Source organism: Lagopus leucura, unplaced genomic scaffold (genome assembly GCF_019238085.1).
Source record: "Lagopus leucura isolate 7727_CA_CO unplaced genomic scaffold, USGS_WTPT01 Super-Scaffold_100024, whole genome shotgun sequence".
Taxonomy (NCBI): Eukaryota; Metazoa; Chordata; class Aves; order Galliformes; family Phasianidae; genus Lagopus; species Lagopus leucura.
Window position 1 is genome coordinate 5,083,966 of NW_024962276.1, and position 12,947 is coordinate 5,096,912.

General features: G+C 43.8%; 1 protein-coding gene across 4 annotated transcripts in view; it reads right to left on the reverse strand.

Moving 5' to 3' along the window:
• Window positions 1-12,947, reverse strand: part of MYO1C (myosin IC) — a 53,395-nt gene that overhangs the window by 2,078 nt on the left and 38,370 nt on the right. For all 4 annotated transcript variants that reach the window (XM_042879422.1, XM_042879424.1, XM_042879425.1 and 1 more), the window contains exons 5-31: window positions 12,696-12,776; window positions 11,784-11,963; window positions 11,481-11,579; window positions 11,130-11,243; window positions 10,746-10,817; window positions 10,457-10,576; window positions 10,151-10,233; window positions 9,377-9,482; window positions 8,928-9,008; window positions 8,460-8,551; window positions 7,817-7,911; window positions 7,547-7,593; window positions 7,214-7,294; window positions 6,933-7,038; window positions 6,350-6,467; window positions 6,013-6,126; window positions 5,753-5,829; window positions 5,588-5,656; window positions 5,066-5,150; window positions 4,589-4,748; window positions 4,059-4,142; window positions 2,992-3,085; window positions 2,838-2,893; window positions 2,332-2,467; window positions 1,349-1,419; window positions 852-949; window positions 531-630 (exon numbers count right to left, since the gene is read on the reverse strand). In XM_042879422.1, the coding sequence (XP_042735356.1) occupies window positions 531-630; window positions 852-949; window positions 1,349-1,419; window positions 2,332-2,467; window positions 2,838-2,893; window positions 2,992-3,085; window positions 4,059-4,142; window positions 4,589-4,748; window positions 5,066-5,150; window positions 5,588-5,656; window positions 5,753-5,829; window positions 6,013-6,126; window positions 6,350-6,467; window positions 6,933-7,038; window positions 7,214-7,294; window positions 7,547-7,593; window positions 7,817-7,911; window positions 8,460-8,551; window positions 8,928-9,008; window positions 9,377-9,482; window positions 10,151-10,233; window positions 10,457-10,576; window positions 10,746-10,817; window positions 11,130-11,243; window positions 11,481-11,579; window positions 11,784-11,963; window positions 12,696-12,776 (2,619 nt within the window). The remainder of the gene's footprint in view (window positions 1-530; window positions 631-851; window positions 950-1,348; window positions 1,420-2,331; window positions 2,468-2,837; window positions 2,894-2,991; window positions 3,086-4,058; window positions 4,143-4,588; window positions 4,749-5,065; window positions 5,151-5,587; window positions 5,657-5,752; window positions 5,830-6,012; window positions 6,127-6,349; window positions 6,468-6,932; window positions 7,039-7,213; window positions 7,295-7,546; window positions 7,594-7,816; window positions 7,912-8,459; window positions 8,552-8,927; window positions 9,009-9,376; window positions 9,483-10,150; window positions 10,234-10,456; window positions 10,577-10,745; window positions 10,818-11,129; window positions 11,244-11,480; window positions 11,580-11,783; window positions 11,964-12,695; window positions 12,777-12,947) is intronic.

The window sequence follows — 12,947 nt, forward strand, 5'->3', positions numbered from 1 at the left end:
GGGTTTTACAGGGCAGATTTGTTTGAGCAAGGTGGAAATGCTGAACCCATTTCTGATAGCAGTCAGCCTGCAGTAGGGCAGGGGAGTTGATCTTTCAGCACTGGTGCTGCAGTAAGAGGCTCTGGATTCATTTCTGAGCAAGCCTCAATCTGACCAAGCATAAATCAGCTGCATGTGTGTATCAGATTAGCAGGAAGACTACAAACAATTCCAAAAGGGAAGAGGAATTGTTCTTGTGTTTTGAATACCCCTAAAACTTGTCCTGCGCTAAAGACAGAATCATGTGAAAGAACCCAAGTGATTGATAGGACAATTACTTGATGAGTTGGAGCAAGCCTGGCAGCCTCCTAGGACTGCAGGAGAAGCCCAGTGCAGAAATCCAACTGGGAAGAGGGTTCCTGGAGCAGAGCAGTGTGTTCAGCTGTGTGAAGCTGTGGCACGTGTCTGTGTGCAGTGAATGTGGCTTAGTGACAGGGTCTGGGTTCTGATGCACTGAGTAACACTTCTTACCAATCCCATCCTGCACTCACCACGGTTAGATGGCCGTTCTTGGCTTTGGCTATAAGCAGTTCTGATCCTGATATAAAATCGATGACGCCTTCTTTGCCTTGACCAACTGTAAATTTTATGCTACAGAGACAAACAGGTAAGAAACATAATTAGAAAGTGCAAGTGGCTTCACTGTATTGGTGCTTAATTGCAATAGGTGTAGTTGCTCAAGGAAATGGAGACTAAGTTAATCGTAATTATGTTCTGATAACACACGTATACCTGTAGCCCTGCAATGCTGAAGCAGAACCAACACAACAATGAAGCAGCTCCCAGGGCTGGGCCTGCATGGCTTCACTCACCTGCCCTGGTTGATGTTGATGTTATTAACTTTGTCTGCCCGCATGGCTGTCTTTGTGAGCGTCTCTATCACGTGGTCACTTTGAAGTACAACATCTCCCTAGGATGGAAATCAGTGATGACCTGTGATTGTGGTTTCTCAGTGACTGCACCAAGATAATTATTTTGAAGTTCACAGCTATCTCCCAGCTGCTTAGCATGGAAAGCATCTCTCAGGTCACACTGCACGGACAGCAGTTACTTCCATTACAAGGTAACAGTAATGGGGAGAGGGAGCCAGGACCACTCCTGTCAGTTACTGGTGAATCCCATTTGCGAGCACAAAAAGTGAAATTCTACTTAAAGATGGCACAAAGTGAGTTCACAGTGGGGCCATTCACCTGTACACACCCCCACGTGTGCTTCTCCCCCACCCACCTCCACCCTGGATCTTCTGCTCTTTGTGCCTCTAAAACAGTTCCTAGAGATGGTTGGAGAAATGCTGGGTGAGTCCAACTACCTTCTGTTTGTTGTCCTCACAGTGCACGTGCAGCACAAACAAGTTATCGCTCAGGCTGCTGACGGAGATGCCTGCAACAGAGAGCAGAGCGACCATCTGACACCCAACCTGACTCTGTGCACCTGGTGTGCACTGCAAAACCTCTCCCAGCAGGGCAGCAACTGCTGTTGCCACACAGAGAAGCCCAGCAGCTGAGAAGCTCTGTGCTAACATGGCAGCAGAGAGGCTGAAGAGGCTGCAAGGTGACAGAATCAGCTTATAGCTGTGTTCTTTCATGTGAAAAAGAAACTTCCATGCACCTCTGCCTCTTAGAAGTAGGAAGAAGGTGTGTTCTCAGTGGATTTGGTTTAAAACCTTGACAGTAGAGATGTCTGCATGAGCTGTGCAAGTTGAGGTAACCTAGCAGAAATGAACACGCAGTACTACTGTCCTAAGGGAGTCCTGGAACCCCACGTTAGTGGTGGCTGTAGAAACCATTTAAAATGTGACAGTTACAAGTGCAGTAGATAACTGTGTTAGGGTAACACTGAAATGATGGTCAGGAATTGGCTGCAAGGAGGAGTGCTGGCAATGCTGGCAGCTGGAGCTCAGAGGTTTCAGACAAGACAGATGAGAAATGGCTGCTGTGTACCAGACACACAGAGCAGCATTCTTTGACAAAGTTCACGCTCTAAAAGGATCAAATCCATGTCAGATAGTGAGAGGCTGACAGCCAGCATCCCTGCAGCTGCTGTGCAATAATGGTGCAACTTCCTGCAGTTGGGAAATGGCTTTGGAGAGGTTTCTGGAGAGATGAATTGAGTAACTTCAGTGACATTTCATGGAATTTAATTTTAGAAATACCCAAGTTCAAGATATCTTAAACTGACAAATACTTTCTGTAATAATTTCATTCTTGTCAGCACAAAGACCAACTGGCTATTTTTTTTTAATCACATTGGTTAAAATGGAGTGAGCTGAACCCCATGTATGTTACCACTCACCTGTCAGGTTGGCATAGTCAATCCGCTGTTTGATTTTGGAGTCTTCAACAATGATGACTGCATTCTGGGTGAGAAGCAGCTGCCGTGATCTTGCTTTGTATCCTTTCCGGTCGTACTTGATCACAGGAACTGCATACTGAAATAAGTGTTATCAGTGCTAAGATGCATTCTGTCGAATTGGCAGCTGCCTCCCATCTAGCCTGGAGAGCTTCAAGTCCAGATTCTGCTCCACTTTGTGTAATTCTCTGCATTATTCTCTTCCTCTCCCCCTTCAGCATCTCAAAGCATCACGAAGAGCAGTGCTGGCTGCAGCCCTTCCAGTTCTATCTGACATAACTTGGCAAAACCTTCTGTTGTGTTTCTGATCCATCAGTTCTTCACGCAGACAATCACCAAAGCTTACTGTGTACTTCCTGCTATATTCAGAAATCTAATTTTCTGACAAAGACCTTCATTCTGCTCAATAATTCTAAAACTTGATAAAACTATTAGGACTTGTATCTCACCTTAATGGCTTCATTTTCTAAAGCCTGAAGGACTTTAGCATTTATTTCTTCATTACCTAAAATGAAAAAAAAAAAAGGGATCAGAAAGAAGTTTATAGCAAGAGAAGAGTAAAAAGCCTCCCCCCTTCTTCCCAGCTTTGCACCCCCTACTCACCAAGTCGTGTGTTGATGAAGAGCCTCGGGACGCTCTGAGGGTAATTGTCCTTCTTACCCTTAAAAATCTCACTGGCAATTACTTTTTGTTCCAACTGCAAGGACAAAAGATGGATTCTTGTTTAATATAAAATCTCTGTTCAAATAAAATGTTTGTCTTCAAAGAGGCAGAAGAAGTTACGTCCTTATTAGCGCAGTGTAAAACGTCTGTTCCTACTCCCTTGTCTCCCTTATCCTTTAACAAATAGTGAAATTGTTAGCTGCTGTATTGCCCTGGGAGTTCCTGTTTAGAAGGTGATTCACCACAAACCTTTGGTCCTTTGGAGTGCCAGGATGTCAGTATGACCAGCACCGTGAGGTCTGACTTCTGCCCATTCAGAATAAGAACAAAACCAGGGAACGAGGAAACAGGAAATGCCTTGGCTTTATATAGGGTAAATTTAACATCATGGATGCTGTTACAGGGTATGAAGTACAGGAGCTGATTTACAGGTAAAAATGTGGATAAGGAATGTCTGTAAGTCGTGGTTGCTTGGGAAAGAGGATATTCTGCTGCATTTCCACCTGTGTAAAGGCTTTTATTAATCCTGTGTCCTTAATCACAGGCTCAGCCCCTGACTCAGTGTTTCGTTACACACTTTTAATACTTCACAGGCCTCCATAAGCTGTATGATATGCTATCCAATTAAAAAAAAGCCTTAAGGGACTAATTACTGCCATTTCAGAACAGTAACATCTATGCTGCTTAATGTGAACAGTCCCTATTATCACCTTTCACTGAGCTTTTTCAGTATGAAAAATGATTGCTCCACCAAGACAAATACATTTCAGTATGATTTTTATTTTTAAATCTAGACCAAGGCTGAAACACAATGGTACAGAAAACTGTTCCCATAACTTCTGTTTGGCCAGTGACTCATTTTGAGTCTGCAAAATTCTCATCCTACTTTCAGTGGTGCCAGCAGAAAGACCCTGGTTCTGCACTGTACATCACAGAGCATTCGGAAATAGAAATTATACCTCCATAGCATCGACTTATTCTGGGAAGGAATGCAAACTGTCACATACCTGTTGCTTCCACTCTGGGCTGATTCTCTTGCAGTAAGTCCAGACCATGTTCTGCATGCATAACTGGCGCAGGAGCTGGGATGCCTGAAGGAGATTTCACAAAATACACCAGAATGCTGACAAACCAATTCAAACAGTGAAGACAAGGGAAACAACTGCAGAAAATCTATGGCTGAATAAATATACTTTTAGAATTAAGTAACAGGAAGTCTGTTTTCCCTCTGAGACAGTTTGTTGTGCACCATTCTCCAGCTAACACGCATACTTTACATGGTTATGTCCTTCCTTGCTTCCCACTCTCCATTCAGTCCAAACAGGGGCCCTTGGACAAGCTAACTGGGACTTTCTGCAGTATTCTGTTTCTCTGCCACATGCAGTTCAGTACTGTATCTGCAATACCTGTAGGTATGCTAGTGACACATACGTGATGGTGTCTGAGTTCTGCTAGCAGAGATGCTGATCTAATGTAAAACCTGAGCGAGGTCTCCCTTAGGCCTTCATTATGCCATGGGTTGTGCAGCTGGACTTACCTCACAGAGCGATGGAGGAGGGGTTGGCCACGATTTGTCCAGGACGTTCTTTGGCAGGTTACGTTTGAGGTTCATCAGGAAGGAGAAGCGGATGTAATCAAGGAAATACTCATTCTCTGGGCAGCGAGGGTGGTTCCGGTAAATAAAGCCCTTAATGAACCTGAGGAAGGGAAAGATGGAAACAGGAGGAGTTGGTATGAGAGGTACTTGGAGGTCTCTTCCAATCCGACCATCTCCGGGGCCCCGGTGAGCTCTCAGCTACAGCCAGGGTGCACAGAGTTTACAACAGATCAAATACCCAAAATACCTGTCACAAAAGAACCTCCTGTGGGGGCCCCTAATCCAATACTTCTGAGCTTTATGGAGTAGCTGCAACTCACTAACAAACATCCCTGACACCGCAGTGACCAGAAACTTCATTCTTACCGCCCTCTCATTAGGAAATAAGCACCCTAAGGGCCTTGGGTTTCTCTTTACCTTCTGATAGTCTGCACTGCCCACTTCCTCTTGGCAGCTTTTCGGCGGCCCAGGGTTCCCCGCCACCAGGACTGGATGGCTATTGCTACAGTAAGACAAGAAACATGGCACTAAGTGAGTTGCTTCACTGCAGTATTGACACAGAACTATCAACAGAGTGCTCAAGAATGCACTCTCAAAGCAAAACACCACCAGACTTCACAGTGGCACGTGGGAAAGAATACAATCCAAATTTTAAACAGTACAATAAGGTGGATAAACGGCAATAACAAGCACTGGTAGATGGGAACTGCTGTACAGAGGCTGTTGTGTGAGCAAGTTATGTTCTCTTAGAGTCTCAAGGAATAATGTGGAAGGACCCAGAACTGCACACCTTGCATCTTCCATTCTGCTTCCAGCAAGGCTTTGGGGATGTTCCTTCTGGTTCATCCAAACCAACTCACCTCTGACTTCTCACTCACAACAACGGCCACTTCAAACCACGCAGTGACACAGCACTGCAGTTTCCTTTCTCCCTCATACCTGAGTGTTTCATGTGCAGGAATTTCTTCCGACGGTAGAAACCTCTCCACGTGGCCTGCATTTTTGTTGCTGAAATTGCAAGAGAAACAGCAATTTGAAAACTTTTTTTTTTTTTTTAAATCACAAAACAAACAACCCACGAAGCTGCTGCAGTGTGTGACTCACCCAGGCTCTGCTTCCTCACTTCCAGAGCATCTTCCGTTGCAAACAAAGTCTTGGGAAAGCGGATAAAAATCTTTGTTCTAGAAATAGAAATGCAGCATGTTTAACAAGCCAGAAAAGTTTGCTTCCTGCCCTTAGCATCCCCTTTGGGATCTCTAATCTTTTCCCCACCCATTAACAGAAGTGCCTTATTTAAGAGCAGTGACATTGATGGCCAATGATTCATAACCTCAAATTTTAAGAAAATAATGATGAGAACTGACCGTCCCATTTTGTATTCTTCCTGTTTGTAGCCGAGATGTTTCACCAGCACAGCCACCCCGTCGTGGGGCCGTCCATCCCACGTAGGCCACGTTTCTGGACAAAGTGATTTATATCTGCAAATTGACAGCAGAAGAAATCTTAGGGCGAGATGTTCAGCTCAGCCAGAGGAACAAACAGGGGCTTCCTTCAGTTCATTTCCACTTGGCTCCCTCAAGGAAACAACTCAGGCATAAGGGCTGCTCTTTGCTGCTCAGAACACTTTCCCCTTTCAATACCTGTGGGGCCAACATCAGGGAGAGGGAGGAAGAAGGAGAGGTAAGTGCAAGGTAATCCTACCTCTGCAGGAAAACTTCGTATTTCCTTCGATACGCAAAGCCAGCTCTGCGCACTCTGAGGTTCTCCATCAGCCCCAGGTATTTCACTTGGTGTCGGATTAGAACCTCATCAAATCGATCTGCAGAGCATGCAAATGGAGAAGCTGCATTAATGCACGTCTGTCCCTTTGTGTGAAGAAGGGAATGTTCAGAACAGTTCTCTCTTAGACCCTCATCTTTAACCTCTACCCCGCCCTAACAGAAGTTATTTTGTGATTCTTGTCCTTCTCTTAGTATACATTGATGTCTAGTTCCAAACATAAGTTGTCCTTTAGGATACTGTATGAAGACAGGAGAAGGAAACGAGAGGATAAGGATCATTAGAAGGAAATAATGTAGGTTTACAATGCTTGGTTTTAACCCTACTCCACCGCTTTGCCCAATCCCAGTGCCTCTCTTCTGACTCCTGACCAGCACTACCACCACCTTCCTACCACAGGCCCAAAATGAGGAATCTCACAAGACTTATTCAGTTGGGCTCTTTTCTGTGCCCCATGCAGCTGTTGAAGAGAAGCATACAGAGGAGGAGCTAGCCAGGGACATACCAGCCTGCTTAGCATCATTAGGTTTAATGCAACGGATGTAGGAGGGTTCTTTGGACATCAGGATTTCCATGAGTTTAGAGAGGCTGTTTTTAAACTGAGTTGCTGCCTAAGAGAAAAGAAAGAACACCAGGTATGAAGCAATGATGTACAGTTTGTACCTGTGACTTAGCAGAACAGATCTGACAGCCTCCAGCTCTAAAGGTAAGAGGTACCACATTAGACAGGACATGTCTTTAAAGAAGTGGAAGCAGCCACATCTCCAGCAGCTCTCGTGTTCTTACCGTTTCAGGTCTCTTCTTGTCTGTCAGCTCTGTCCTGTCAAAACACTGATTTATGATAGGATTCTCAGAGTTGCACATGGTCTGCAGAGAGATACAGCATTCAGAGACTAATTTTCAGAGAATAAACTTCAGACAACTATTACAGAAATGTGTGATAAAAGGGGTTTGGGTTGTTGTTTTTAACAAAACAAACTTTGGCAACCTTAATCTATCTTTTCTTAATGCAGTTCTCCAGATAGGGATTAAAAAAACCTTTTCCCTCAGATTCCATCCCATTTTGAAGCAGACTCCTTGTTCTGCTGAGTATTGGAAGCAGCCCTTATCCATACCCACCTCCTTCAGGTTCCGAAAGAGAAGGTCATTGTTTTTATCTAGAAAACCTGGAAGAAAAAGAAATGGCTCAGGCTGCCACTGCTGTTCCACAGGAATTTCATAACAACAATGCAGGAATTTGAGATGGGAAATTAATCTGGTTAATTGAATGGTATATGGGAGTACTCTACACCCAGATTGTCTTTGCTATGTAGTGAAGCTGTTTTAATTCAAAGAGAAGGGAATGGAGGAGGGAAAAAGATTGAGAGAGAGCTGAGATGAGGCACACACCTGCAACACTGTAGGTGACCTCTCCAGCATAGTGCAAAAGCCGGAACTCCTCCCTCCCCAGCGACTTGCGAGTTTTCTGGTCAGCAAGCTTGTGCCTGGTGAGGAAAAAAACAGCTTCGTGAGGGACAAAGAGCAGTGATTGTGGGGATTCACCTCAAGAACCACTATGGCACATGATCCTGGAGCGGGACAAAATGATCCTGGAGCGGGACAAAATGAACACAGGGGGGAGAGGGAATCACGCTTCCTGTTCTTCAAGACCAAAAGTTAAAAAGGTGAATTACCAACCAGCAAGTCATACAAATGTCATAAAAATCTACTCAGGGAGGACCTTTACACACCTCCTTCAGGCTTGGGCAACACGCAAGTGCAGAAGAAATAAGATTCAGTGCACAATTTGGATGCGCTCTTTCCTGCCAGTCTGACACGTCTTTTCCAGCTCTGTCACAACTGCTTATCTTGTATTACCATAACTCACAGTCTAACCTCTTTGCAAATGAAGACATTCTCATTTTTTGTGGGATCCAGTCTATCTGGGATGCCATAGGCACAATGAGGTATAAAGTTACTGCGGAATCATTTTAGATCTGCTCTGTCACACATGTGGAACCCACCAATAAAGCTGCCTCAGCTATGGACTCACGTGAGAAAATGAGGGTGGTTCTTCACAGTTTCCTCCAGTTTCTCCAAGAATGTCGTATCTGTGGCATCTCCAGGTCTCAGACATTCCTCATCCTGAAAACAAACACAAATGCATTCTGCTCTTGATTTTTCTCTGGGGTTGTAAGCATGCGGCCCAGCTCTACTTCTGCCACACCAGAACACATTCCCAGCTCGAACCCTTGGCCTTTTAATAGGCACCTCATGCCTCTATTTCACTTAGTAAAACAAATGAAGAATTGCTGAGTTGAGAAGGAGAACAAGTCCCTGCCTCCAGACTGCCTGGATTGGAGGCTTCTTTCCTGAGAGCAGATGGAGGTGATGCAACGTGATTTTCAATGGCGTCACTGTTGGGTGTATTGATGCTCTCCCCACCTGCCCAAACAATCCTCATCTAATTTTAGGCTTCTTTTTCCTGTGTTCTTCCCCTTAAGAGGTCGTGTCAACTCACCAAAATAGAAATGATGCCTTTGAATTTCTCTTCCACCAAATCACAAATGATTTTGTTATTGAAATACTGAACCGGTTCCCACTGCAAAGACAAGAAATCACACTTTGGTGACAGAAACTCTTGACGGGAAAGAAAGTTTCAGAACATGTTAGACAGCACCTTATTCAAATAAAGTTTCTGTCATTTGAAAAATAAAGCTTTTTCACTCATCACATGTATTTTCTTAACATTCCCTTTGAAACACATCTTTTAAGACACAAAACATGGGGACGACTCGCCCCGGCTGAACTGCACACCGTCCCCAAGGCAGTTGCAAAAGAAAGCAAGAGAAAAGTTTTTAAGCATTTTACTTTGCAACCATTAATAACAGTTCCTGCTCTAATTATCTGTCCTCTGGCCTGCAGGAGGCGCTACAGAGAAGGCAGTGGAAGTGGTGATCCGGCTCTTACCGCGATGCCTTCTGACTCATATTCCTCTTGTTCTGACTTTAATGTAAGCTCTATGAAGAGTTGCTGCAATTTTTCATTACAATAATTAATACAAAACTGCTCAAAGCTGCGAAGAAAAATCAGAAAAATATTCATTAATACTGTGTCACAACAACAAAAGCTTTAATTTGAGCATAGTAGAATGAATGCATCTATGTGTGATCAAGAAAAATACAAGAGATTTAGGGAATTATTCAGTGAGTCTATACACGTGTTGGATTTATTACCTAGTGAATCATGGATGGGTTCCAAGAAGGAGAGAAAAACTGACATAAGCAGTGGAACACTAAGGAACACAGAAACTACAAATTCAGTCTCAGTTCATTGCTACCTGCCACTTAGTTTCCAGACTCTGGTATTATTCTGTATACTGTTCTACAGCTGCTTTCCCATTCAACCACCACAGAAAGATACCAGAACAGCCACAGCTGCACCACAGAGCTGGACAAAGGCATGGTGCAAACGACCACAGGAACATGCCCCAAAAAGGGACACTGCCCCAAAAAGGGACCCGTCTCTGAAACACCAGGAGCACTGCTGGGAGTGCTCAGTACAATCTGCATGTTGTGTTACAAGCCTGCCATTCACTTGATTTCCTAAAGCTGAGATGTTATCTCTTTCTCACTTAGTAAAAAAGCCAGAGACAGAATGATGTACCGTTACACAATGGAGAGAAAACACTATGGAAGTCATGCAGAGCTTACTCAGAATTCAAAGACACCAAAGGAAACAAACCTGTTGTGTTGGAAAACCTCAAACCCGTAAATGTCAAGCAATCCTAGAACTGTCGTGCTTCTCCAGCCTGGAAACTCTCCTTCCTGCAATAGGGCACAAAGTGTTTGTGTGTGGTCACAGTCATGGCTACAAGCCACCACCACATCTCCCCCATTTAGTTGTAGCGTTTGCTCCTTACCCCCTTCTTTGTGGGAAACAAATTAATTTGGAAATCACTGTACAGCACAGAACAACTTGCTGAAGCTTAAAGATTTGGAACTGCCTTCCAGGCAGGATTGTTCATCAACAAACCAAAGATTTATTTACCTTGTAAGCAAGAGATTTGTTAACTTTGTTCACCAGCCAGGAGAAAGTGCGTCCATAGATTGCTTTCGCCAGCGCGTCCCTTGCATAGGCTGCCTGCTCCAGGTTCAGAGGGCTGATTAACTGCACACAGGAGAAAGAAGTCATCCAACACTGAGAAATGAAGCTTCCCTGTCTGAGGGTTAATAAAGAGCTGGTATTGCATTGGCTTGATGAAACTTTATGTGCATCCCAAATTGCATCGGCTTGATTTAATTCTATGTGCAACCCAGACCCCCGTTTGTGTTCTTACCTCTTCCCCTTTTGCTATGATCTTCTTGTGGATCAACGCATCTCGCAGAACAGAGCCCTCAACTGCCAGAAGCTGCAAAGCAGTAGAATGTTAAATGCATTTAGGAAGCAGTTCATCAGTGCTAGTTTTAAGAGATCAGAAAGGCTGGACCCCAAAACCACAATATAGAGAAGCAACTCTACATTCCTTATTCACACTGCCAGACTTTTCACAATTGCCAGTTAAAAAATGACTGGATGTTAACATCTGCATTGTACTTAGGCCAAATGAAAGTGCATTTTTGACAACTTCCATGTATTTTTAAATGATACGATGGTACCAAGTTCTAAGCAAGGAAATCTCAAACACCTTTCATGTAACATAAGTCTTACTGATGATGCTCACCCGTGCCAGGTATTTAATCTGGTTCTCTGTAGTGACCTGAGCATTTCCTTGCTCATCAGCAGCAAACTGCACGTTGCCCAGATGCAGAACACTAGCTACAATGCTCAGCAAATCCTAGGACAGAAGCAACAGGCAGACATCAGGATGATGGCTTATAAGCAAACGCAGAATGATGCCAGAAAAGGCAGTGAGATGTTTGCAGGAGCTATCACACTGCACAAACACATTCTGTGTTTTGCTTCAGGGTTTTTGCAGGAAGTACATTCACTCCAAAGGCCGCCTTTGGTCAGGAATTGAGCAGAAAAAGTCTCAGGAGAGGGGATATTAGCTGAGCTAATAAATGGGTCCTACCTCCACCTCGCTGTCATTGAAGCTTATGATGGACAAGGCTCTTCGCACGATCTTCCAATCGTTTTTATCATTTATGGAACTGACCCTTGCACAGTGACCCTAAAAACGTACAGTTTGACATGATAAGTACATCATTGCCATGGAGGCATGACTCATGCTAAGTGTACTTCTGCCACGTGTTTCTTTCCATAGCAGCTATTTCAGTGTTATTTCTGAAGTGACCCAAGGAAGACAGAAAGTCAATTGTGAATGCATTTGTCCCACAGTGTAACAATATTATAAGGACGATTAATGAACACGCACTTTCACTAAATAGTGATACTGCTGTGGGCTCTTCTCCAGGCCCAGCCTTCGCAACAAGTCCTCTTCCCCTCCTTCTAGCAGCTGGTAGAAAATGTGGAAGTTCCTCTCCCCGTGATTTTGGTGCACAACTCGAGACTTTTCCAGGAGGTAGTTCAAGATGTGGCCCCCAACAGGAGCCCCCTAAATCAAACCAGACACATTGAAATATTTTATTAACCTAAAGGAGAATATCCTGCTTCTTTGGCAGAACAGAATATAAAACAGTTGATACAAAAAGGCAGAACATTATTTGTAACTTGGCATCACAATCTCTACCTTGGCAAACACACATCGATTTGAGTTTTCAGGTGTACGTAATAACAGCTATCAAGTGAAAATAACATAAAATTACATAGATCATGGCTACAGTGTATACTGAACCATATCCTAACCTGTATATTCTTCTCTCTTGGAATGCACTCAAAACACACACACGAAAACCAGTAAAACTGTGAGTGTGGAGGGATTACACATTGACAAGTTTAATAAAACATACACCTAGCTACTCAGTTCTTGCACCATGTTCATCTTCCCCACGTGGGGCAATTTGGGTCAGGGTTGAAGCAAACATTATGCAGAGTTACACAGGACGGCTCACAGTGGATTTAGTTTGGGAGTATCCAGCATTTGCACAGTGCTTATATATCCCCTAGAAAGAAGAGGATTCAATCTCACCCTCTCATTCTATACAGAGGAGGGAAAGAAAGCAAAGTGCATTCTGTAACTCTCCAGAACCAAACTTTGCTACTACAGACACAGCTGGCCAGCAAGGAAACGTGCACTCCATGCACACATCAGTGCAATAAAGCACAGGCAACAGAGACCTGCTGCGACTGGAACCAGTTCTGAAGTATAAAACAGATTTTAAGTTACTCTGTAATCAAACTGCACGTCCATGTATTTCCCAAATCGGCTGGAGTTATCATTCCGGAGAGTTTTCGCATTTCCAAAGGCCTGAAATGAGAAATGATTAGAGAAAAATAAATCAGTATCAAATAACATAAAGTATAAATACTTCCATGAAATTGTCAATTGCAATTTACAGCCATTAAGGCTTAGGTTTGTCCTTCTTGAAAGCAAAAGCAACATGAAAACAGATTACAGTCCAAAATACTAATGCTGATT